This window comes from Argiope bruennichi, chromosome 6, assembly GCF_947563725.1.
Source record: "Argiope bruennichi chromosome 6, qqArgBrue1.1, whole genome shotgun sequence".
Taxonomy (NCBI): Eukaryota; Metazoa; Arthropoda; class Arachnida; order Araneae; family Araneidae; genus Argiope; species Argiope bruennichi.
In genome coordinates, this window is record NC_079156.1 from 9,938,898 (window position 1) to 9,966,658 (window position 27,761).

At 31.4% G+C, this 27,761-nt stretch overlaps 2 protein-coding genes across 2 annotated transcripts in view; one reads left to right on the forward strand and one right to left on the reverse strand.

Annotated features, from left to right (window-relative positions):
• LOC129971535 (ninein-like protein) overlaps positions 1-27,761 on the forward strand; it is a 77,327-nt gene that overhangs the window by 18,080 nt on the left and 31,486 nt on the right. The window contains exon 7 of the mRNA XM_056085402.1: positions 26,640-26,712. Coding sequence (XP_055941377.1) covers positions 26,640-26,712 — 73 coding nt within the window. The remainder of the gene's footprint in view (positions 1-26,639; positions 26,713-27,761) is intronic.
• Positions 1,228-26,704, reverse strand: LOC129971536 (XK-related protein 6-like). Its single transcript, XM_056085404.1, has 4 exons — positions 26,612-26,704; positions 20,906-21,446; positions 4,320-4,552; positions 1,228-1,957 (listed from the first exon to the last, which is right to left on the reverse strand). Exons 2-4 carry the CDS (start codon positions 21,439-21,441, stop codon positions 1,353-1,355), a joined length of 1,374 nt encoding a protein of 457 aa, XP_055941379.1. The 5' UTR covers positions 21,442-21,446; positions 26,612-26,704; the 3' UTR covers positions 1,228-1,352.

Consider the following 27,761-nt stretch of genomic DNA (forward strand, 5'->3'; position numbering starts at 1 on the left):
ACACTTTTGAAAAAGGACTTTCAAATAAATATAGGTAAAATGTGCTTTATCTCAGATATTTATCTTTGATCCCCCCCTATCCCCCCGAAGTTAGCGTTTTCGGAAGGTAATACATATATCTAAATGAAATTTTCTCTTGACATTTTTTTCTGTGTAATACGTACTTAAGAGAAATTCCGAAAATTTTCTTAAAATTAAAAATGCTTTTCGTATTTGTATCTTTTTAAAACTTATTTCTGGCTTAATTAAGTTACTTTAACTTTGGATGGCTATATGTATTTAGCTTTTTATCGTTTTTATTAATTCTTTATTTAATTAAATTTATATTTTATAGCTTTTAAAATTCTATTTATAGTTTTTATAATTTTTTAAAACTCTTATAATTTTTTTTTATTTAAACCTTTCTTCTAATATTAAAAGTCTTTTATTTAAATGTGAAACGCCGATGTTTCTTCCCTCTTATCCAGATCTGATACCCGGGAGAAAATTTAGAAACACAATAATTGAAAGCAATAGAATTGATGCAATGCAATCTTTTTCTGCTGAACTGTTGATCGCAGTAATTAAAGGTAGATCTCGTTATTCCCCAGCCGATAAAGTGCTTGCTGTGATCTTGGAAACGAAGTTTGAACTTGAGAAATATTCAATTTTTGTTTTGCAAGATTGTAATTGAAATTTGGGTATTGTGGCATTAGGTGAGTTGCCGCTTGAAAAAATGTCAGTTTGACGACCGTACCATAAGGTACCGTCATCATGTGTCAGTTATAAATGATGACTGACTGAGAATTGAAAGGATTCGCTGTGACAACCTGATGTGTTTACAGAAATGTGACAACAGCAGAAAATGTGACCAAATTGAAAAACTTTGGTTCTGAATTGCCCTGTTATCATATATGCATTTAAATATTTTTTTTTAATGTTAATACTGAGTTTTATTATTCAGATGGCAACACTAATCAATATTAACACAACGGTATTGAGACCTAAAATATTGTTTATGCGTATTGATGCATTGGAAGAATTAGAATTAAGAAAGAAATAAGGAAATGCCATCTTTTCTAATAATCAAACCTTCATTTCTTTTTAAAAGCACTTATTAATATTATTTATGATTGCAGCATATTTATGCAAAAGAACAGATATGGGCTGGAATGAAATATCTATGTGTTCATTTGATTAATGCAAGAATGATTAATTGAACTGAAATTTATCAAAACATGGCTACTTTATTTCTAATTTTCACTAATTATGAAAATTTATTTAACAAACTAAGAAGATTACAACTTCAAAGCGCTCTCTTCAACTCGTGCGCTTTCAGAGTATAAAAAAAGAACAAGTATTAGCTGCAAACTTCAACAACAGTGGGCTGCACGTTTCTCATTGGTTTGCTTCAACGTTCGGTGACAGAACCCGTAATAAAATAACATAAAAACGATTCCACTTGCAAAACTAGAAAATACTGCTACGAGGGCCGGTATGTGATACCAGACGCCAGGGTCATTTCTTAAAAACCAGAGTGTCATAAGGGCACAGTTTTCAGCAAAGACTATGGCGTAGTACGCCGAGTACTTGTATCGGGTGGGCTCTGCCTTGACGTTTAGGTAATATATCACATAGGCGACTCCTACGACCATGTTGCACATATACTCTTTGCACTGGTGTAGGTCCCCGTTCTTGCGGCAGAAACGGGTCTGCTGATGCATGACCCAGATGGTCATGACGCCCCAATGTCCGATGCAGAAGGGGAAGAGCCAGAAGTGGTATTCCTTGGTGAAGAGGGCCAAAGTGCAGGCGCGCGAACCGATAGTGCAGAAATGCCACAGGAACTGCAGCGCCTTGCCCACACTGTTCGCCTTCTTCTTGCCCAGCATGGTGCGGTGGAGGGTGCTGTTGTAAGAGGTGATGGACCAGGCGAGTTGGAAGAGAGATGAGGCTGCGCACGCTCCTTGTATAAAAACTGGAAAAACAAATGGGCTCGGATCATCGAACATAAAAGCAGCCTGACTTGGACGAGTCTATTTTAATGTAAGTCGTGCTTTTAATTCCTGCCCTTTCTCCGGCTTTTTTTCCTTCAGAGTTCTTATTTACGGATTTGCTTCTGATAATTATTAGGCATTAAATACTTAAATAATTGGAACAGCTTTGATATACGGTCATTTTCGCAAGAAATAATTAATTGCCAAATTTCAGCAAAATGGCCGAATGTGGCGCGAACGGCAACAATAGCTTTTCAATCGTCATTCCAAACAAAGCGCTATCGAAAAATTGCCAACCTCGCAAGGCCCCAAATGATTGTATATCAAAGCTTAGTCCCAAAATTAAATGATGGAAGCTCTCAGAACTGAATGCTAAGGAAATAGTTCTTGAGTCTGAATGCATATTGTGGGATTTAAAATATCATGAAATAACAAGGAAAGGTAGGCATGTATTTCACTAAAAAAAGTATTCATTAACTGAAGTTTTATATTTTATTGTGTTTGAAGGATACTATTTTTATGACAAGTATATAAAAACAAAATCATTATTGTTAGCCAAATGAGAGTTTGGAATGTTTAACTTGGTAACTTTTTTCTTATATCTTTCATATCTGTTTAAGAAATTTTTAAAACTGTGTGAATTTTTGTCTATTGTGGGGATAATAAATTAAAACCGTGAAAAATAATTTCACTGACAATTCATAAATAATACCAGCAAATTTTTAGAAGTAAAATTGTTTAGATTTCGAATACGTTTAGATTGTTAGAATTGTGTAAAATGTTTTAGATTTCACAAAATACATTTTGTGCAATGCAAAAGTGTTATAACAGAACATTGGTTAGAAATTTTAAAATATAAATTGATATATATAAAAAATTGGAATAGTTAAACACATTTCGTTGCCTCTCCCAAAAGCAGTATTTAAGGAAGCCGTCAAATAAATGTTCGAACCAAGTTGTTTAATGTAAGAAATAGTTGCACTTAATGCAGTGGAAGCAAGCAATCGTTGATTTATTCATTTTTTAATTTTGTGGCAACCAGAAATCACAAAATAGTAAAAAGTAACTTATGTTTTAAAAGTATTTTCATGTTTCAAATTTTCGATTTAAACTCTGTTTTAATTAGTAAGAAAGATTTTTGGTTAAAGGGTGGGTGTTGAACTTGGCGTCATTATGAAAGATTTCAATTTCGAAATCAGATTCATCAGAAGATTTGCCTTGAATAATGGCCTTGTTCGTTTTCTGTCGAACACAAAATACCATGAATCTTTATCACAATCAATAGTTTATCAAGATTATTTCTTCGTAGCACAAAAAATGTTCTGCCAATTTTAGACTTATATTGCCTTTCTAAACGAAATGCTGATCTTTAAACAATGAGGATTGAAGAATTTTATTTGAAGAGGTTTTTTAGATTAATCCACTCCTCTTAACTTTACAAGTACGTTAATCATTAAATTAAATGCTTATATTTTTATTTTTAACAAAACCTTATCGTCAGAAGCAGACTGTGCTATTGTTAATTTGTATTTAAACCTCCCCTATTGGCAATGAGTTTCGATCATTTTAGCCATTTTCAAAGAATGGGGATCAATGAAGTACCGCCATTTTTATTTCTTCGATCTTCACATCCAAAGTTTTATCTTTTTGTTTATATTTATTATTATTTGCATATTTTAAGTAGTATAATGTTGAAATACGAGATGCATTTAACATTTAGAGTGAATTTCCTTTCTAAATTGAGAATTATTGTCTAGAATCGACGTGATTAATATCTGTACTGTTTTATTTCCATAAGCATGGGAAAAGTACAATCTTTGCGATGAGAACCATTAGCTTGAAATCTTGTAGGAGAAAATAATAAGTACAAAATTTAATATGTTATGAGTATTTCTTTATTTAAAAAATGTAAGAATGCTTTGTAAATAAATAGTAAAAAGAGACATATGTGATTTGAGATATCTCAACACCTTACACAAGATATCACCCATAATGAAGAGTTAAATAACTCAAGAAATGGAATACTGTACTCAAGTCTAATTTTCTTTTTAGAGAGCAATGAATGTGGAGTGTGTGCTGTATTGTGAACTTGTATAAATTCGCTAAAAAAGTACTGTTGAAATTTAGGTCATATTCTGCATTTGTTAACTTAATTCTTTAAAAATTGCAAATATTCCCAATCACATTGAATTCTATCAAATTTTTTCGTTAGAAAAACTTCTTTAATTAACTTGATAATTTTTGCTACTATCCTCGAGGCTTTTTGAGGTCACGTAACCCCCACCCCTGGAATTTGTTCCGCGAGTTTGAAAGAAGTCCATATTAATAGAGAGAGAAAGCTACCTATGACTTGGCTATCTCTGTCTGTCCTCTGGGCCAGCGTGTAGAGCTGTAGGATTAGCTGGGGTGCTGATTCTAAAAAACTGTGTAACAGGCAGAGGGTGGCGGTCTGCTTGTCTTCTTTGATGGTCATCTGGAGTATCGCGTTCTTCCTCTTGCGAGCCTCCATCACGCTCCGGTGATCGCGGTCTTCTAGATGATCTTTGCACAGGCACTTGAACAGCAAGTAGAGATACCTGCGGAGAAAGGTTCAGCTTAAATGTTTATTTCTGCGAATTCTAATTTTATGCATGAATAAATAATGAAAGGCAATAACAGCTGTTTGGAAGAAAAGTATTTGACGAATGACTTCGGTTTTCGTAATATAAAAGTGTTAAACCACAGATATGGACACAATTATTAATCAGTTATTTGGACGTAGATGGCTCCGTAATGCTAAGAAATTCATCTGTTGATTCATGATTCTGCTGCAAAATTTCTTCTCGTTAGTTACTTTATTAGCTTTATTTTCTATTTATTGTACTGTTATTCCTCTTTCGATGCTATTATATCCAAAATTAGTGTTGCTTTTTCAACTGAGTTATCGAGTTTGTAGTTTTTTTGCCCATTTTCGGTCTGGTTGCATTGTTCTTAGATATACAAAATTCATACATATTAGATCTGTGATTTGTGTTAAAACAATCCCTGACCGATTTACGCAGCCAGTAAGCGCCACCAAATAAATAAAAAACACTAATTATTTTAAAGATATTTCCTTATTTCCATAACGACCTTTCTACAGTACTTGAAAAGCGCCATCTTTTGGTACAAATTTAAACTATTACTATTATTATTGCAGTTTCCTTTTCCCCTTGGCTGATGTACCATATAAACAAGTTTGAAAGGAATACGTTAACCAGAACTGTTCTACATAAGTTTGTGCAGGCCCACTTTAATTATAACCACTTCGTTGTTTGTTTTTTTTGCAATAGTCCTGGTATTTAATCGGTCTATTTCTCTTACAGGGAGTCGTGAGAACTTTTGTGAAAACAGCTCTTGCCCTACAGTGTAGAGCTGGATCACATTTAGTTTTAACTTACAGGGAGAATTGGGTTGTGAGTCGATCTTTTCACTAATGATCTTCTAAATTTTACGATCTGGCCCTTGCAGTTTTGGATTTTGAGTTTTTAGTTAAGCTGTTGTAGCTGGATTTGAAGTTAAGATTTGCTGCCATCATTGAAAGAAATGTTTCCCATTTCCATTAAAACTGTGATGACTCGTCTAGCAGCGATGATATTGAATGACGAGTTTTGTAAACTAATAATTAATCAGATATTATATTTCCGGAGAAAGTGCTATCTCGCTGTTGATAGAAGCTGTACATTTTTCTGACTATTTAAGTTGATTACATGCCAAAAAAAAAAAAGTTTTGCATCTGTTTGTTCCATTATTCTGGATACTTTAAAGCCAGCCAAAGTTTTTGAAACCAACAGTTTATTCTTTAATCTTAATGTAACAAAATTTTCAACCATTCTTATTAAAAAGACTTCTAATTATAGCTGGCAGAAAAGCAGATACACAGAATGAATAACAGCCAGTAGGAATTCGTAAAGAACAACCAATAGAAAGTATTTATAACGGAACCAATTAGAATTAGGTAGAATATAATGCTGTAGATCTGGAACTAAACGACATAATATACCTATATACGATCACATTACTCTAACAGAAATTTCATATTGATTTCGAATTTTTATGGTCGATGGTGAACATCTCCATATAATTTGTAGTGTCACGTTCGACATAGTTGAGTATGCCTTGCTAATAATGGTAATAATAGAAGTCACTGGAATTGAGTTATTTATTGTTAGTTTTAGACATATCTTTGTACTGATTTGTTCTTTTCGCATCCACAGAAATAATCTTTTCTGTGACTGGAGCCTACATTTCTTTAGCAGTTTCAAGCTTCAAGTCCCCTTGCAGCTCACATAATTAATTTTTTTCCATTAATTATATGTTTTGATTTGAACATTCAAGTAAGGATCAAAGATTTTTATCAAAAGTTATTCGAAGGTATTTGAGATTATTGGTGTACGAGTAAATAACGGAAAATGTGTGATATCTTTCCTATATTTGGACATGGAGTATTTTGTTTCCGAGGGAGTAAATTTTAGATATTTAAGCCCAGACTTCTGCTTTTTGTGAACCAGTCTAGTAAAACAATACTCTCTATAGAACTCGATTGAAATTTTGATCTCTATTTTCAAATTACACGAATTGTTTCTAAATTAGTTTGTATCAAAGTCAAGGATGGCCTTAAAAGTAAGGTCACGAAAGTTATAAGAGGTTATTATATGCAGACTTAATTCACTGACTGTAATTCAAGTACAGATTCTTTTTGTCTTGAATCTATCAAACTAGAATTATCGATCCTACCAGAGAGGCGCCGAATGAGAATCTTCCCAATTACTTCATCGAGCTCTGAGGGTTGGCTCGTTCGTGCGGATAATCGAAAACAGGATGTGTGAATTTCGATTAGAGTGTTTTTTTATGTATTTTATTTTCTGTCCTTCTGCAATGTTATAATTACTTTTAAAGCCAACGAAGCGCAAAGCAAACAGTGACCGCTATCTGGAACTTCTTATTAGTTCAGTTCTGTAGTTCTTTCTTTCTTGTATGTGAAGAGAAAATATTGTAACGCAACGTGTTTTTATCATTTAAATTTGTAATGTAGTCTGCACATCAAAATTATCGATTTTTATTGAATTTTGTACAAAATCAGTCTTGGAGAATTTCGTTCTGTTACATATGTTCATGATGACTCAAAAACTGAAATTGGTATTTATCATATAATTTCATAATCATAATTTTAGACCACTACTAAATTTTGTGGCAAATCCGCCTTTAGGTCTGTATTTGTGAATGCGATAATTCAAAGATACAATGACTTGTTATGCGTTCTTGTCATCAGCTTTGTTGATCTATCAAATTTTAGTTCTAACCAGATGTCTCAAATACGTACTCGATTGCAGTATTACGAAACACAACCTCTCTGTGTTGTTATAGTTTACGAGAAAGTCTGGGGGGGGGGAGTATGTCGGTAGTTTTTATGAATTGCTTTACATAGATATTTAAAGTATTATTCAAGTCCTGGATAATGTGGACTTCTTGTTTCGAAAGAAGCAAAACAATTGTTTTAAACATAATTGTATATCATCTTTTTTCCAGTCCGAATTTCTTCGCTCGTGAAAGTCACCTAATTTCTACCATTCAGAATTTTTAATTGAGGATATATCGAAGTGTTTTCCGAGAAGCAAAGATGCATATTATTTCTTATCTAAAACGCTTCTCATTCTTGATCACATTCCTTCGTTTCGAGAATCTTTCCATGCGGATTCAACAAGATTGCGTCAAGATTTACACAATGAAACGAGAATCTTACTTGATGATGCCCAAGAAGAGAAAACAATAGAGCTTTTTTGGAATCTGCGAAAACTTATTGAAATCACAAATGCCTCTGTAGTTTGTTTGGACTCAATTTCTTACATTTTTAATTTCTCATTATTTTGTGGCATTAGGAATTTCTACGTGCTACCCAGGTAACACTGCCTATTGCACAATATTATACGATATTATATGATATTAATCAATATTCCACAATATTTTATCATATCGTGAATATTGATCACTATCACACAATATTGTATTTGTGTGCTACTAGGGTACGGTTTAAATCTGTTCATAATTTTCGTATGATCGTTACTATTAGGTTAAACTGTTCTCTTGGAAGTTGAAGGAAAAGTGATTGATTTTTTTATTTCCTCTATTCTTACTTGCCTGTGAAAACTGTAAATATACAAAATGTTGATTCTGCAGACTGATTATGTTAAATCCAATGTAAAAATCTTCTTTCTGTAATAGAAATATGCTCATACAGTATATTTGAAATGAATTTGCAGGTGATGATATATCTTAAATCCATGATTCGAAATAAAAATCACCCAGATTATCGTAATCAGTTTTTCTGTCACATAATCTTATAAACCAGTATAAACAAAACAAACCTGCGACATTGTATTATACTGATACATTAGGACATATTTTGTATTTCCTTTCTGTAACAACAACTGAGTATTGTTTTTGGATGGCTTTCGTTTCAATATTTGGGTTCAAAATTTGAGGCAGATGTACAATGTTAATGACTACGGCATACCAAATTTCTTTTGTTTAACAAGGAGAAGGCACAGATTGGGAAATTCAGTTCTGGATGAGATTTGATATATTAGGAGTTAGTCTTTAGGCTAGTTGCTCATTAAAACGTGAAAGGTTGTAGCCAGTCAATGTCTGGAAAATAGGGTTCAGATTTTCGGCATAGCTTTGATATTAGCGTCGAACCAACGTGGTTGATAACGTAATTGCTTGCCAACCAGCTGACTATGGTTCGATCCTGCACCAGATTACATTAATAATTTCAAATTAAATTGGTAATTTTTAAATATTTTTATAAAAACATAAAATAAAGAGGGAAAATGAAATATATATATATGTGTGTGTGTGTGTGTATATATAAAAGACAGGTTAAAGATTGAAAAATTATCACTAAAATGTCTTTACATTAAAAACAGAAAAATAATAATTTTACAAAAAATTTCTTAAATCAATTGAATGAGCGAAATTTTAAATTAATTTAGAGTACTGTTTATTTGAAAATAAGAGAAGAACATGAATAAAAAAGGGAAAGAAAAGAAAACTGTTTTAAACTGCGTAAAAATATGAAAAAAAAAAAAAAAAGAGGGCAACATATATTCTAATTGCATAAAGTGAAATAAATCGGAGTAATAAAATATTGCAATAAAAATATATTATGAAATTGGAAAAGAGCACTTTTTAAAGATATAAAACAAGAAAAATTATACACTTTAAGAAATATAAAACCGCATATTACAGAAAAGCATGCGGATTAAAGAAAAAATGAAAGAAGAAAAAAATATTTTTTCCACCGATATACGAAACAATGCTGTGAAATATATATACAAAAAAATCGTAAAACATTGCTAGGATTAATTCTCTTTAGTCATGAAAATTCAATAAGTATCAACAGTTCGATAGGCATTGAAAATTTGATAAGTATCAGAAATTCGATCGAGACCGATGGAACACTCAAATTAGTTTTAAAAGCAGTTGGGATCTCTAAGAATCCTAATGGTCATCGTTTTAGGGGGCGTTGATTTCTCCATTGTCCATTCTTATGTCCTTTAAGGCGGAGGGGAAAGGATTTCCATTCACAAAAGGGCATTTATACAAAGTTTCATTTCACGTGTGTTGTTACCATGTATGCAAAAATCCCATGTTAGGATAAATATATAATATAGGAATAACATATAATATATGTGTAGAAAACGTTTTATGGCAGATGATTAAGCTTTAAGCATTGTAATTTTGTCTTCCATTAAAAACGCTCGTACTAATCCTTCTTAAATGTACTATTGTAAAAGGATCTGGAAGACTTCAAACACTGACGCATTTTTTACTCCAGATTATTTGAAATCACCTATAGAATCACACTTATGCTTAATTTGTAACTTCAATGTATAACTGAAAATACAATTTCGCGCTGCTGCTTTTATTTTTGTTTATATCTGGAACATAGAATTTGAAAGTTATCTACTATACTAATTTTAAGCAAAGCTTTTTTTTTCTCGTGGAACAATCACTCTACTTCAGCTAATTTAGTTGTTAATAATGTATTTTCTTGCGTAAGATATAATATTTGTGTTAAAATAAGTTGCATTTTAATTTCATTTAATTAGAATATTTATATTTAAGTTGCAACTTCCGTGCTCTTGGTTGCCTAGAACAATGATACAAAGCCTAAAGAATGCCAATTTTCACACTAAAAATGCAAATATATAATGGAAAATTGAAATTTTACTTTAAAAATAATTTTAAAAAAATTTTAAATTTTTTCTTCTTTGCAATGTATATATGTAAGTTAATTTTTGAAATGCATTGCAAAATTTAGACTTATAAAAACTTGTATAGAAAGAATGAAATAAAAAAGTGCTTGGGAAATGTCGGCAACGTTCAAATTAAGCATATTTGCTCTGAATTTCTAATTTAAATTAATGTATTTTTAATGAAACAATAATTAATATCTTACTTAATGTTTTAATTAGATAAATTCGATATAATTTTTTAATGAAATAATTTTTAGCATCTCTTTCTGAACAGATATATTTGGAGTTCAATTATTTTTATGATTTTTAAATTTAATTGATAAAAGTATTAAAAGTTATTGTAGAACTGCTTTACCATTTTTTTCTTGAAAATATTTCGAATGTTTAGAATGAATAAGCATAAAAAATTGACTTCAATTATAAATATAAATGATACATAATTATTTTATTATATTTAAATATAAATTTGTTGTTGGTATCATTCAGTTCAGAAAACAGTTTGTTCAAAATGACATGCTTTAAATAAGTACTTTTATATATTAGAATATGGCAGTATTTATAGAAATAATAACAAAAATTAAGCATGAAAGGGAAAAACAATAGAGAGGAACAAAAATAAACACTAGCCGGATACCAGAACGAAATCGAAAACGCAAATTAATTGTAAATATAGATTTAATTGTATCGTGATTCATCATCGGTACCATGTTCCGTGAACATGATACCGATAAATCGATTTTTTTCTCTACATCGAAAATTGACAGCCCTAGAAAATTGACGACCTCGTCATGTTTCTCTGTTTGGCCGTTGACTTGGACGAGGTTTGGTTTCCTTAAATCTCAAAGTTGAATGGATGTCTGAAAGGTGATAACAACACTTTCTCTACGTTGTACTCGAGAAAATAAAACTGATTTCAAATTTCCATATAAATCGAAAATATGAAAAACGTTTTTAGTTTTTTGGGCCAAATTGCCATTAATGTGTATTTGGATCTCTTTCTTTTGGTCCACTTTTTCAAAAATGTAATACAGATTTACAACTTTGATGTTGAAAGCTTCTATCAAATATTATTTATCTAAGTTGTGTTTTTAGTTGTCGCATTCATGTGGAATTGAAATAAACTGATAAATTTCATCTAAAATTCGATAGAAAACTCCAATGGTAGTAGAAGGAACACTAAGTGGCATCTTTCTAGCTAATCCGTCTTTGGTTTATGATGTTCACAGGCATAATTCCAGAAATGGCCCTTTTCGGGTTTCACAGTGATATAAAATATGAGTATTTATCAAAAACTGAATGACTTTTTAATGGACAGATCTCTTTCTGTACTGAATTGAAAATAATATATTACATTTTTCTGTATATTTAATCAGATACCTTGCAGAAACTCTTTTCATGAGATAAAATGCTTAAATATGAAATGTAAATAGATCGCATTAAATAAGGTGCTAACGCAAATTACTTTATATCATAAACAAAACAAAAAAACTGACAAAAAGTATTGTTATAATTTGTATAAATTGCAGTTGTGAATTATTTTAGAAACAAGAATAAATTGTGATACAGGTAATAAATGTTACAGATTTGTTGATGAATATGCAACAAATAAAACATTTGGAAAGGCTTGTAAGTCGCATAAGCGGGCAAAAATTGAAGTGAGGCTTCTAAAGTGACTGCACTGCACCTAGCATCTAACAACATAAGTTAATAATTTATACTCGTGAAAATATTTTAAAGAATACTGTTCAGCTTTTCCTTAGACAGTGTGAGAAAGATTTTTTGAACTTTGGTTAGTATAGTATAATTCTTGTCGAATAGCCAAAGGACGATCATTTTGTACAGATGAGAGTCAAAATAACTGCTGTCAGATTGGCACAAGATGTAGAGACAGGCACGAGCTCAAGGTGTCGTTGGAGTTGGCGTGAATTCAGAACTGCCTCCAACAGGGTTGAAATGGGTCATTAGCATGGCAGTAAGCAGGCGTCACGTTGGACGAAAATTTACGGATTGGAAAGGAACACTATGAATACACAAACTTATTATCAAGATATTCTATTGCTTCATGTATCCCGTTTTGGTGGAAACTGTTTCATCTGCATTGATGATAGTGATCGTATTGCAATGGTGTGTCATTAAGGATGTTGCATCGAATGGAATGTGACGCCCCACCTCAGCCCCTTAGAATAAGCATGAAATGCATTTTGGAGAGCCTCGCATCTTAACAAAATAAGTTCTTGTAACGCTTATTAAACAGGATATAAGGGAATTTATCTCGTATTTTCAATTTTAAGCCAGACAAGATGACTGTACTCGGATGATACCATGCATCATTTATGCTATATGTACCTTATGAAAATCTCATAAAAAAAAAACCGTTTTCAAACTATTAGGATCCTTTTATTTATTCCTCTAAAAATTAAATTGGTACATTATCTCTTTGTTGTTTATATTTTTGTAAATTTATTATTTGTTTTAGGTTTTGTTTTGTTCTATATTTAGGTCTTTGATAATACAAAACTATTATCTTGCACAAACTAACAAATATACAAAACTTATTTTAACAAATGTACAAAAATTATTTATCTTTATTTATATAATACAAAACTAGTTTTTTTCTTACAGTATGTTGCTGTCCCTTAATGTATGGGCACTTGATAATTTCTTTTATTGTACTTCTTTTAAAAAAATTTAATTTCATGATTTTATTATTATTTTGTAGTCACAATTTGTTCATATATAAACGAAATAAAATTGCACAAATATTGATTTCGGAAGAATATTTCGCTGTACATTAGTAGCGTCATGTAAACTTATTTTATAATTTAAGGTTTTGAAAATTTTGTATAAGAATAGCTTATTTTTTTCGATAAATTAATTAATTCTTTTAACATTTGAAAATAATATGCTGTATTAAGTCTATTACTTACTAATTTAAAAAAAAATACTGTGTGTCATTTCATTTAATTAATCTAAAAATTTGATCATTATTTTTAAAAATTATCCCCATTTTTTTAAAACGAAATATTATTATATCTAAAGTAATTGAGAAATTAAAAAATCTTGTAGACACTCTGAATCAGAGTGTAGACACTCTGATATGCTGCAGACTTTTATATGACCTAAAAATGAAACCAGCTTTTTCGATAGTGCAGTAAAGAATACCGAATTAGTATGATTGAAAATTGCGATTATACGAAACTTCTTACGACATTTCCCAAGCGAGAAAATTGAAATATTCTCGATTCCCGTCATCTTCAATATCCTGGAAGTATTCGAAATTTATTCTATAATTTATTCACCGCGCGAGGGGCTTTTGCTGCGCAAGCTGCTTGTTGGAGGAACAGAATTTTCTGTATGCGAAATCAGCTTCAAATTGCTTATCGATTTTAACTCGTCTGCGATGAATTTATGCTCTCATTCAGCAGATCCCTACATCAGGGGGCGCTCTTTCTCGCCACATGCCTCAGAACGTTGAATGTGGGTAGAAAATGGTTGATTCTGTCTCCTTTTTTTACGCAGAAAAGGATAAATCTTAATTTGAAATAATTTATTAGATTTTGTGAGCAAAAATATATAAGTGCATAGTTAAAATAAATAAACGAAAAGGCTGTTGTTGAATTTTGGAACATTTGTTCTGATACAAAGTTTCTCAAACGTGTATCACTAGTTGTTCCAATTTTAAAGTACATGCAAATCCAATAATACATTGCATTATTTTTTATGATACCATTTTTATACTTAAGATTTAGATGAAATTTCTAAATGAATATAAGCTGATGCTCTCTTTCACTTTTTAATTTAATCTTTATTATACTTAGAATTTCTTTTTTCCCTTTGTTTTTGGTGGATTTTTTTAAGATTTACTTATGCAATTTTGAGTTAAAGAGAAGAGATGAAATTTAGCATATTACTGAAAAAGTGGTACAATTTTAATACTTTTCAACGCATCATATCGTTGAAATACTAGATTTTCAGACTCTATTAATTAAAAATAAATATAGGGCACGTTTGCGACTTGATTCTGATTTATGATCGAAATAAAATCCGGTGTAGTGAAACCGATTAAAATGAAACAGACTCATTCGTCTCATTAATCCTGACCCATAATTATACTACCCACTATTACTGCTATAAATATTTATTTTATATTAAAATTTTCATCTATGAATATAATTGAATAATATGAAATTTAAATGTTTCAGCTAGGTAATATTTGTGTATAAGTGTTCAATGCTTCTTAAATAAAGTAATTGTGTAGTAATTTTTATAATGAAATATTCTTTTATAAATGGCATATATATTTTTGATTCTTATTTATATGATAGAAAATAAATAATAATAATAAAACTTTGCAAAACGTTTGCCTAATATTCTAAACTTATCACTTATTCTGCTTTTAAAGAGTGGCTTTTTTGCTTTTTTTCAAGTCAAGGAAAGTGGGAAAGATTTTTTTTTTACACAAATTAGTCATCTGGAAATGTATAAAACTTTTGTGGACAAGCTGGAAGGTGGACTTATTTTACCTGACAATATAAGGAAAAGAAATTTCAGTTTCCGCTTTTTTTTTTCTTTCTGATTTCATAAGGTCTGGTACTGTGAGGGTAGAGAAAATGCAAATGAAGAGATCTTTTTAAACTAGATTAAGAAGAAATCGAAGTTGGAAGTTGAACAGTGCTTTTCAGCTCCTAATTTCTAAAGGTATGCAACTATTGAAAAACTTCTAGCCCCAGAATTCTTTGTTTTGATGAGGTGACGTCTCCTTTAATTTAATTATTTTCTCGGTTTCACTTAAATGAGTTCACTTAAATATGGAGAAAAGAAAAATTTAAGCCTTTACATCATTTCCAACCCCTTTGAATTGGATGGAATCATCCAGGAACTTAAAAGGATATTCACCTTCCCTACATTGTTTCACTCCCTCTTAGTTCACTCAATAGTTCAGATAGAATTAGAATTGCTGTAATTATCCTGTTCACAAAGTTACTTGGGTAGAGCTTTATATGTAATACAATTTAAACGTGTTTCTTTTTATTGTAGACCGTGATTCGAAGTTACTGTGCTAAAAATTTCTTTTTAGTCTTTACAACGCATAGTATTGTGAAGAAATCGGTTTAAATTTCTGAATTTTCGCAAAATTCGTATGAAACACTTCAATTCAACTTTAATTTTGCAATATCGTTTCTACAGAGTTTTGCTTAGCTGTTTCATGTAACAGCAAGAAGATCATTTTGCATTGAGCATGTGACCATCGTAAAATACTAAAAAGGCGCCTTTTTTGTGAACTACACTTAATTCTGATAATCAGTTCTGAGGAATTCTGTGATAATCAGTTCTGAGGAATACACGTCCTCTAATATAGTGTATAAATTTATAAATATCTTTGCAAAAGAATGGTGACAGTTTACAAAAAGGATGCTTTTCGGGAAAAAGTGGGGAATAATTGATAATGATTTTCCGTTTTATTTTTTCAGCATAAATTTATATTCTGTATTAAATTTAGTTAAAAAGAGTAGAATAGTATTTTTTACATACTACTGAGAATGTACTATATAGTGTATATAAAGAAGAAAATGAAGCAAAATCATTTTGATGATTTTTAAATATTTCTAGAAAAAGTCATGATCACTTTTCTTCAGAAAATCACTTTTTTAAAAATATAAAACCTGGAAATAACTGGAAAATGTCTTGGAAAATCAAACAGTAGAAATGCTGCCCACTCTGAATTTATACAATTATGGTTTTTGTTTGCTAAAATGCATTATGGCACTATGCGGGTTCACTGATATGGACTCTTATGTACAGCCGACCACCCCGCCACCACTGAACGAAGCAGTATCCGCAGACTAATATAGACTCTTTTATCTACAATGTTTGTTACTCTATGGGCAATGCAGTCAACTAATATTTGGAATACTCTGTCTCTGATATGGCGTGTCGTAGTCGAATGCGATGTTCCAATTCATTCTGCAAGCTTTTTTTAAAAATGGAATTAAGATTCACACCTCCCTGACCTGATTAATCTATTCCCTCAACATTCATGTGAGCAAACTGATTCTGCACAGCTCCTGCTTTGTGGACTAGAACATGATCATATTGGAATGAAAACGGCTCCTCTCTAAACAGTTGTCAAAATATAGTCTTCATGGAATTGTATGAAAGATCTTCAAGGAATTCTATGTATCTTCTATGTTTTCTCGATTAAAATCAGGTAGTCGGATATAATGTGGAACCATTATGCCATTTCTAACCACTATGCTTCCACTATTGAAATTGTTACTTGAAATTACCCCGAAGTAACTTTCAGCCGATTAAACCATTTCTTTCAATAGGACGTCATGCCAACAGCACTGCAAAAAATGTATTCCGGTTTTTGAATTCTTTGAGCAGATTGAAATTCAGTTGGCTCCAATGCCAAAATTTTTTCGAATTTTGGCAATATTTAATTGGAATTTTCATATAAACTGCCCTATATAATTTTATTCGAAATTATGGGAGATAAAAAGTGTATCGCACTTGGAAAATTATATACAACAAATATTCATAATTTTTTGAATATTCAGAATATTTTATTAAATTTTAATTATATAGTCTTTGCTGGTACATTGCCATTTATTCTATAAATTTTCTTTAATTTAGTTGAACATTTTGCTTATTATGAGCAAAAAAACATGCGAAAAAATTTTGCAATATAAATATGCCTTTATATTATTTCGAATATATGCTATTTTTACGAAAATGCATACAATTATTCCACACAGCAAATAAAATCTATTGATGAAAATTGGGAATCTAAACTGGCCCAAATCCTCTTCTTTTGATCAGTTCTTTGGCGGTTCGCTAAATGCTGTAATGACTGTGCTTTCGCTGCAAAATGTGAGTTCAAGAATATTTTTTACGATGTTCAAAGATAATTTCTAAGGAAATTCGAAAGATTGCGTAATTTTGAAAGTGTCTGGACACTTTTGATAGTATAGTGTTATATCTGCCAACAATAAAGGAGAATTTGCATAAAGGAGAATATGGTAGCGATTTGGAAGCCAGAATGCTTGACTTAGAGTTGTCGAATTTGACACAAATACATGTAAAAAAAATGGGAATATATTAATAAGCCAGAATGATTTTTATTTAATTAAAACCGTCTTATTTTGATTTTTTTTTTCCTGCAGTAACTTTCGAAATTATTAATGCACCAAAAGGATTTTATAATGGAAGAAAGATTCTATTTATTCCCTGCCTTATTTAGATGCCTTTGCCTTGAAGAATAATTAATTGCATCGGAAAAGACAACCTGCAGTTAGAAGACAGATTATACTGATTATTACATGTTAATGGCACTGCGATATCATGGGGCTTAACTCCGTTTGAAAGCTTCATATACACCACAAATAAAAGTATAAAGCATTTAAAATAGTATCAATTTAATGCCTAAGATAATTTTATTGTAAAAGTATTTTAATGAGGGAACCGCGAATATCTAGTCACATATAAGGCGGAGAGTAAATAGACAATGCTCGTAAAATGAAATTCAAATGATGGGATTATTTTCAATAAAAGTACTAGGTCATGGGATGAGAAATGAAATTTATGCATTTGGAAAAAGCAAGAGACGTAGACAAAATTGAAAGAACGGTGATTTACTGTTTAAAGAAAGCAAAACAAAGCAGAGCCTCCTTGTTCCTCAAAAATAATAGTTGAAAAATTTAATTGAACACATTTTTAAGTGCTTATTGTGAGCCCTTCCAGAAATACGAAGGATGTCGAAGCAGAACAATAACTCACCCCTCAATTTTTTTTCTATATGTCTGATTAGAATCTTTGAACGAATGCTGATATGCATGTATCGCGATACTTGATATTTTTTTTTCTCGAGCTACATCAAACTGCAGGTGTTTATTTTCCCTCTATCAACTGACCTTCATAAATTTAAGACACGCATATCTGCAGGTTTTCAAAGTTTCACATCAAAGATGCTGAAAGAGTGTGGGATGAGTTATCGCATCTCTTGATATCGTTCGTAATTTTGGAGGTGCTTATAATGAACACTTATAATTGTGTTAAATTTAATTTTTCAACTTTCATTTGTAATTTCTGCTGAATAACAAGGCTATAATTTGTTTCCTTTTAATAGCCCTGCAAAATTGGGATATCCATTTATAATCAGCCTGTAGTCTCCTCTTTTTGCAGCCTCCATTATCTTTTCACGTCTTCGGGACTTGAGCATCGTTGTCTTCATCTGAATAACGGGACAATATCAGAGGAATAATTTGGTTATGAAAGAGCGGAATCAATGCTTTTTTTAATAGTCAATTTGACGTCAGGAGCCGGCGCTTAATCGTTGCAAGCTACATATATGCGTTATAATTATTTGAATATCTGTTCTCACATGTCGTTCATGGTGACAATTTTCTCTTGTCCTGCGGGAAATGCCGCATTTCCCTTAAATTTCGAGATTATTCCGGAAGTTTTTGAGCGTCATAGTATAATTTTATATTCTACTAACTAAGGTTTTGCTGGTAAGGTAATTTTAACTAAGGTTTTAAGGTTTTGCTCATATTCCAGATGAATATCAAAAAGCATTTTTCTAGAGATTATGAATACTCACTAGATTATTAAAGTTTTTAAAACAGTATCACCCCTTTTTTACTTTCTCCTATTCCGAAGTATGCAAGGTGAAAGTAATTTAAAAAATCGATCTCAGAATGCTGACAAATCTCTAAGTTTCAGACCTCTTTTGAGTCCAAAAAACATTTTTTTTTTTTTTGAATGACGCCTGTCTGGCTGTGAACAGGATAACTCAAAATCTTTTTGCAGAATCTTGGTGGATGAAATTTAATTTATGGTCTTTACACTAGCGTCATTTTTTAGATTTTTATCAAATTTTGTACAAAAAAATCCGTTTATTGAAAGTTGGTCTGTACTAAGAAACGCAATGACTACATAGAGTAAAGAGCTAAATAAATAAAATTTGTTACACTGTTTCAGCACCTGATGCGTTGATTTTTTTATGAAATTTCTTACAAAATCTGCCAAAGGGTTGAATCGTACTTTCGCATGCATTTCAATGAGATAAGATACATAAAATTTGCTATCCGATCTTGAACTGCAGTTAAAGCTCTGTGTGAAAGTTCGATTTCAGTCATTCGAAAAAAAGCAACCAAAATATATATTTAGTTTTTTTATCAACGAAGCACAAAATGCTCATATATATTAGAAAGTCAATGATAAAGATCAATGATTAAGGTGGGATATTATCATCAACCATTTATACTTGTTAAGCCAATGATGATAACTGGGGAAAAGAGAAATAATACCGCGAGTAAAGTGCCTTTACATTTGTTAAGCTAATGATAATGACCACGGGAACGCGAATATATATATATATATATATATATATATATATATATATATATATATATATATATATATACACACACCATCAGCAGGGTTCCGTTCACATTTGTTAATTCAATGAGGGGAGAGAAGGACGAAAAAATAATGATATTATGAACAGTTTGCTAAGCCAAATATGAGAGACGAAAAAATAAGAATGCTTTGCGCACCGTTGAATTCAAAATGCTAAGTAATGCAATGCCATCTGCATAGATATGCAGAAAATGAAGTAATGATACAGTAGACTGACTCTGTGTATTCGGCACTTACAGTAATCCAAAATTTTTAGAAAGTGAATGGATTACGGTAAAAAGAAAACAAACCAGTGGATGCTTATACTGCCGGAAGCAATCTGTTGCCTTGTAATTTGAATATTTTGCTGTATTTATTATAAACAATGTAGCTTTCTGTATAATTTTGTCTGTTTTGTGGCTTATACATTAATATAAATATTAAAGTGCCATTTTCGAAATGCCTTCAATATGCCAATTTGAAATGCCATTTGCCTTCAGTCATTCACTTGATTGACATTTGACGGAATACTAGAAGATTTCTCCGATAATAATAAATCATTAAAACGTGCATCATATTACCTTTTCAAGTAAAATCCTTGCAAGATAAAATATGAGTCGCGAAATCTGCAACTTATATAAACTGTGATATTAGACAGAGAATGCGTGCAAGTCATTTAATATGCCCATAGATATAAGGGAAAGAAACTATTTTCAATTTCCGCTGATGAGCTGAATGGTATCCTTCGATTCAATATTTACCCAATTGTAAAAATAAAAATTAATATGAGTGTAAAGTGGAAACAAAACATGCGGTTAAATATATTTTTAAAGTCAAACATATTGAGAGGACGAAAAACCGAATGAGCAGATTTTCTCGATTTCAGTCAATTTAAGCGAAAAAATTAAATTCTTCGTATTTAGCGATGCATCCATTCCACAAATTCAGCAGAAATGAGCCTAGTAGAAATTCCAGCAGCCTTCTTGTCGATATAGAATGCATGCTATTATCAATTAACTCTGAAAGAAGAATCAGAATCCTATCTTTTCCTGAACCTGGTCCAATTACCTAAATATTGTGTAAATACTCAAATATCCAATTGGGTTCATATGTTTTTGCTTTTTTTTTTATATGAAATGCTTTTTCAAATGTACATTGCGATACCCCTTGTGGTGTTCATTTGCCTCATCTAAGTTACCACGAAGTCGCATAATTGAAATAAGTATTTTACGAAGTGAACTGAGTGCTTACCTGTATATCAATCCCATGAAAAAAATGTGGAAAAGTGAACGGATGACCCATGTCAATTTGCTGACCGAAGTGTAAACGGAGGCGGAGCTTCTCTGATTCCTGATGTACCAGTGGATGCTGAGAACATTGACCACCACCGAGGACAAGAGGACGAAAGTGGCCGTCAGGACTGCCCATAGGATGCGTTTTTCTGCGAAGAGGACGTAACATACGACTAGATCCGAGCCCAGATCTCCAGCATAGCACATGATAGACATGAGGATGTCCAGGCATCCGAGGGGTGAATATTGCTCACAGTGTTCGAGGCTTGAAATGGACAGAGGGTTATTGTTCTGGGGCACTCGAATGTCCGGAGCTATGATGGCGATGGCTGTTTCGTCGTAGCTTGGGTCCATCCGCAGGCCTCTCGGGGCTGTGGGATAGTGAGGCGCCGAGGACAGAGGAGGGCCATGATGCTGCTGAGACTGATGGTGGGGTGGCTTCTGAAGAGTCCGGTAGTAAGGAAGCTCCTCCAAGAGCTCAACTTCGTTTATCATGACCTCTGGAAAGATAACAGAATGGTAAATGTCGACATGAGGCAGATGAATTTTACATTGATCTTATAAAATTGATATTTATTTTTCAATCTGACTGTGCTCAGTGTTGTATTCTATTCTATTTGTTTATTATAATATTTAATTTTTCTTATCTAAGTGTGCTAGCAACTTACTAATCTTAAAAGGAATCTACCTTCATCATTTGGCATGCCAAAAGGAGTAATTGTTTTACTTTATAAGGATTCAATTTCAGAGAAATTTTCCTCATTTTGTATCTGCTCGTAGAACTGAATGGAACATTGCTACTAAAATGCATTTTAAGGCAATTAAGGGATTATCAAATTGCTATCAGAAATAATAAAATTGTTGATGATGAAATTAAAGCTATAAGCTTAATAAACAAGTTGTGGATCAATTAAAACTCTTTAGAGTCTAATTTTGTCAATCTTTTTTTAAGGTCAAAACGTTAATTTTATTAAAGCAGTTTCTTCCAATAGTGTGCGCAAAAAATATGAAAATGAAAGAAAAATATTATCTTTTTTACTTTCCTTGCATTATATGCTGTATATTAATACATTGCTCATTTTTTTTTAACTTTTATATTTTCTTCTCAATACTTGGGCTTTAAAATTTTTTTGAGTGATATGAATTTTAATGTAGCAGACACAGACATGAATTATGAAACTATATAAAGAAAAAAAAATTTCGGAAAAGTAGTTGATTCCAGTACTTATTTATAATACAAATTTTGGCTTGAATTACATTAAAGAAGATTTTCTAATCATTATTTCAACAATTCTTATAATGAGCTAAGAAAATGTGAGATTACGCTTTATTAAAGGACTGATATTTCAACAAAATTTAGTCTTTATATTTTTTCAATATAAGTATAGATTTTAAGTAAAAGGAAAGTCATTTGGAATGTAGTGATAATCAAAAGAGATCATTTTTAGTTGAAGAAAACAAGATATAATCTTTAGATAAATCTGTTCACTTGTTTTGCCAAACTTTTAACTGCACGCATATCATGAGAAGCAACTTCAAATGAAAAACACAAATCAAGTATAAACAAGTAATATATAAAAATAATTTTTGAAGTTAATTTCTACTTAGATCAACAATTTCTTTTTATTTTTGTTACTTTTTATTAAATAATTACAATTAATATAAATATGTATATACATATGACAGAATTACAATATTAAGTGGCAAAATAGAGCTTGATGACAAACTTGGCGACCCAATAGAAATGACTAAACAAATTTATTTAATTAATTAATATTTTTAAAAAACTATCAAGTGTCATCCACTACAAGTTTAAAAAAATGTATTTGAACTTGAGTGGATGAATAAAAAGTATTTTATTAACGATTGAAAATTTGAACAAGATATATAAATATATATTGGGAGAATGTGAGCTAATAGTAGGAATTGAAAAATAAGGAAAATCCAAATAGAATATTTTAATGCTCACAATTTTAAGGACATTCCTCAGCTAAAAAGAAGAGGTTGTAATTTCAAAATTATTATAACTTTATTTATTATAATTATTTACTTAAACATTGGGGCAAGTATGAGACACCCAGGCGAAAAGTTAATAATTGTTTGAATTGAACGTTTCCCCCCCCCCCCGAAATTTTATATTCTATATTCCATATATATATATTTCATTGAAACTCGAAAAAATTTCAAAGGTTGTTAATTTGCTAAGAAGTTATGTCAAATAACAATGTAAGTAAATACTGAATCATTTCTTAATTTCTTTTCAATATTAAAAGCATTTCATCTCATGAAGGGCTTTTAGAATTGGCGATAGTGATGAGTTCAGTTTTCTTGAGCATGCTTTTTCTCGTTACGCCCATACTCGTAACTTGTTATATTTCGATAAAAATGCAAAGCATTTAGTTAGAAATGATAGTGTGCGGAGTTTTTATAACAACTATATGCAGTGAACTATGGAGGTACGTAAATGTAAAAAAAAGGAAACCTGAATCTTGAGTAAAGACAATTTTTAAGAATGCAAATGTTGTGAAATATGTTGTTTCGCGATTTTTTAAAAATTTGTAATTAAAAAGTAAGTTAATGTTATCAGAAATCTAATTAAATTAAGGCGTTTAATCTGAAAAGAATTAAATTAATAGCAGATAATATTTATGGAAGGCATTCATCTTAATGATAGTTTTTGCATAAATATTTACAGAATCATAAAAAAAAAAGAATTTTTTATTGATATGTAATTTAATCCAGTTTGAGTCAAATTCTAAAGTGTTAAAAGAAATTGTTCACGTAGCGTCACAGTCACATGACTCAAGTTATGAAAATAAAATTGGAGCTTTGCTTTTTTCTCTTTACGCCAATACTCGTAACTTGTTATATTTCGATAAAAACGTAAAGCAACTATATGCAGTGAACTATGGAGGTACGTAAATGTAAAAAAAAGGAAATCTGAATCATGATGTCCTGAGTAAAGCTCCAATAAAATTGGAGCTTTTTATAAATCAGTGTTATTTGAATTGAATTAAAAATTAATTTTAAAGTTGATTTCCACAGAGCCGCGTAATTGCACGTTTTGTTAATTCAATGTTAAAGAATTTTTGATTTTCATTCTATTGTAATGAATTGTTTCATGTCATGTTGTAAAAACAATACAACGCATGTAGCAATGTGACGCATGAATTTATGACGCGCGAATGCATGAATTTATTTTCTTCAGCTAAATAAACCAACCTTTGTCATTTGCCATTTTATGAAGTAGACGAGTTTGTACTTTTGTAGAGACATTAAAAATTATATTTATGGATAGTTATTGCTGTTTGAAGAATTTATATATTCAAATAAAAGATGACATTTTTCGTGATGGCTAAAAAATAATGTGATTCGTTATCATAATTTTATTTTAATTCATGTTTCAACTATTATATTGGAAAAAATATGATAAGTAATTGAATTTGAAATACTGAAAATATTCTAAGGCATGTGCTTTGACGTCAAGAAGGGAATTTCTAGCAATTCAAGTTTTAAAGCAAAAATAATTTTATCATAAGGTTTGATGAAACTTTATTTATACAATTTTTAATACATTCTTCATAGTAATTGTAGAATTAATTTTTATACAAATTATAAAAATAAATTTTTACATAAATTTTTCTTTGTTTTGGAAATAACATAAGAATAATTATTTTTATAACCTTATGTGTATTCCATTTAATCTTATTGTGTCAATTATATTCGTATTGCAAAAAAAAAAAAAAAAAAAAAAAAAATCACTTCATTGGAAAATTATGTGGATTTTATTTTCATTGCATTTATTATTCTTGTTTAATCATTAAAACTCTTCAATTGATTATTATATATATATATAAAGTGGCATTATATTTAAAATCGTTTGAAAAATTCTACAATTTTTGGTATTTTTTTAAAACTTTTTAAATAGATTAGGTATTTAATATATTTTGTTGTCATATTATTGTTCGAATGAACTAATTTTTAAAACTGTGATTTAAGTGGTGCACACATTTATTTGAAGTACTGTAATTTCGAAATTGCATTTATGTAGCAATGCAAGTTCTTCCCTATTGCGAATCATTTTTGATACCGATAATATGAAAGTTTAATCACAAACCAGGCATCCTAATATTATTCTTAATGATAACAAGAGTTGCTGCTATAATCTTTGTTCTTTTCATTTTAAAACCGCTCTTTCATAACCCACCTTTTATTTATTACGCTATTTCCATGTTTGCAATTGCTTTATAGTTCATATAGTTTACTCGCAATAAAGAAATTGCGAGTAAACTATATGATTCTAATTAACCGTAAAAGTTGCTAGTAAAAGTCACTCAATATCTTTGAGTGTTTTTTTTTTTTTTTTTTTTTTTCATAACGTTTTATCAATTCTACATTTATTTTGAAATAATTGAGAATAAAATGTTTGCATCTTCTAACTGATTTTTCTAAATGACATCAACGATACTCGGCATTTGAAGTGTACAACAGAATGACTTTGAGACATAATTCAGTTGTTAGACGATCCAGATGTAACTGGATTTCTAGTTATTATTATTAATATTATTTATTTTTGACTCTTTGTCTTTCTCAAATTTTAGTTTAGTATAAATATATAATTTAAAAATTATTTTTACACAGGTTATTATTAAAACAGAATCTTGATAATCGGTGTTTCCATGTAGACTGCTCATTAAATAGTAATACTTGTGAAATTTTTTGGTGACCTTAAAGCTCTATTCATAAGCATTTTTTTTTTTTTTGGCATAATTTATTGAATAGCTCGATAGCTTTCCAAAATTCTGTACATTCCATGAGATATTTCTTTCTGCTAGCAATTTTTCAATTCAAATACATGTTAATATACATACTTCAGATTCAAATCCAATTTTTAAAAAATAAGAAAAAATGATTTCTTGTTGATCATCTTAAACTTACAATTATTAACTATAAAATATGAACACAGAAATTATAGAAAAAAAAATTAATTCCTCACTAAAAATTAACTTAAAACGCAAAGATTGAGAAACCAAATAGATGGACAGCTGCAGGGAAAAATAAATTAACCTTCATTATTTTTCGTAAACTTTTGCTTCGCTAGTTAAGTTACTCAAAAATATGTGTTTGCATTGATGCAGGGCATATCACATTGTTATCTGGAATTATTTGAAATTATCTGCGATTTTTATACATGGCAATTTCACGGATTTTTAAAATAGGGTCATAATTATCCCTTTATTAATGTCTGTGTGCTCATAAAATGCATGCAGAAGACTGGGAGGCACGGAAAGCTGAATTCACTCAACAATTTAACTTTGTGAACGAAGCAAATTCGCCATAGCTGCCTCCGCCATCTCATTTTGCGCAAGCGCGTGCACCACTGAAGCCAGACACTGCTGTGGACATTCCCATTCTGGTAAAGAACAGCACTGATAAACACACCGAGGTGGCACGAATTCCCCATTCTAAATCTCAAACGACTGAGGCGTGAACCGTTTCTTGCGTCAGCTGCCCTCACCTGAACTTTTGATTTATTAAGATACCTTTCGAGTGGACGCCATCGGGCGCAGGCGCGTTCTTCTGTGTGTTGTTTGTTGTCCATTTAAACTGTGCGAGATACTCATCCATTTTGAGATTTTTTTTTTACAGATGATTGGTTACTTACTGCGTGTCTTTTTGCTCTCTTCTCACAGGTACGCCGACGCATCCGCCATCCTGGAGCTCTGGGAATCCCTGGAGTTGCCCTGCTCGCCACAGCTGCTGGAGGTGAGTGTAAGCCGCCCCTTCTAGTCGCCGACTGATGCGGCCACTAGCTCCGAATCCCTCGGTCGGGGCTCTGGTGCCGCCCTCTGTGATTCGCCGGCGCGCCCGCCCTTCCCCATCTCGGACATCGATTTTTCCACAAATCATTCATCGCTTGATCTGCATTGAACCGAGTCCGGGCTCGGCCTTTTATATCTATACCGAGGCCCCTCTCGCGAATTTGTTCATCGCTGTTTTTCGATTGCTTTTCCGTTGCGGGGAGGCGAGTGGGAGTGTGGGTCGGTTGTCTTTCCTTTTCTTTCCTCCTACGCTGTGAAATTTCCTCCATCCTTAGAGTTCTGTCAATTTTGACAAAGGGAATCGATATCTCGATTGGCTGTAGAGGAAGGGAATGGGTAAGCGAGGGGTGGTGGCCGAGATGTGTTCCCGCGTGCTGATTTTATTCTCCAAAGGCGTCTGTGGTCGCTTCGGAAGGACTCCAGCGTTTCCTTTTCCAGGCCCCCCTCCTTCCTCCCTCCGTACTTTTTTTAATGGAGTCCGAACATTTTTAATTTCTGTTGGTTGTCGCTTCTTTTTCTAGAGAGGAATGTAGAAGGAACGTCGATCGGTGAGAAGAATCGATTTTTCAAAATTTGACTCGTTCGATAAGAATTGCATTTGTTCGTTAGTCAAGCTCTTTTCGGAATGGCACTTGCAGTCGTGAACAGAATTTAAAATGGTGCTAGAATCGATAGTGGGCTTTGCTTTGATGGGACAAATACCTTTTTTTTCTTCCTCCCCTTTCTCTTTTTTTTTTCCCTTGCCGAATCAATCGCCTATTCTTAAAGTGAAAGGTGACATGATGATTCTATTAGATGTTTTCTAAAACTAAATACAGCATTGATGATTTCATTCATTTTCTTCGAAATGAGTTGGATTTCACAGAGAACAGAACTTTTTTGAGAACGAAACTGTGTCTTTCACGAAAAAAAATTTTTTTAGATGTAATATTTTATTTTCAGTTATGAAAAACACATCATCAATATAAGCTACGGTTATTTCCATTTTTACCA

What these genes read in the sequence shown, in the direction of transcription:
- LOC129971536 (XM_056085404.1), bottom strand. Translation starts at nt 21,441, where the DNA reads ATGATAAACGAAGTTGAGCTCTTGGAGGAGCTTCCTTACTACCGGACT. An exon ending in TTCATGGGATTGATATACAG is followed by an intron (nt 4,553 to 20,905) that starts GTAAGCACTCAG and finishes CTTTCTCCGCAG; the next exon opens with GTATCTCTACTTGCTGTTCA. An exon ending in CAGAGATAGCCAAGTCATAG is followed by an intron (nt 1,958 to 4,319) that starts GTAGCTTTCTCT and finishes TTGTTTTTCCAG; the next exon opens with TTTTTATACAAGGAGCGTGC.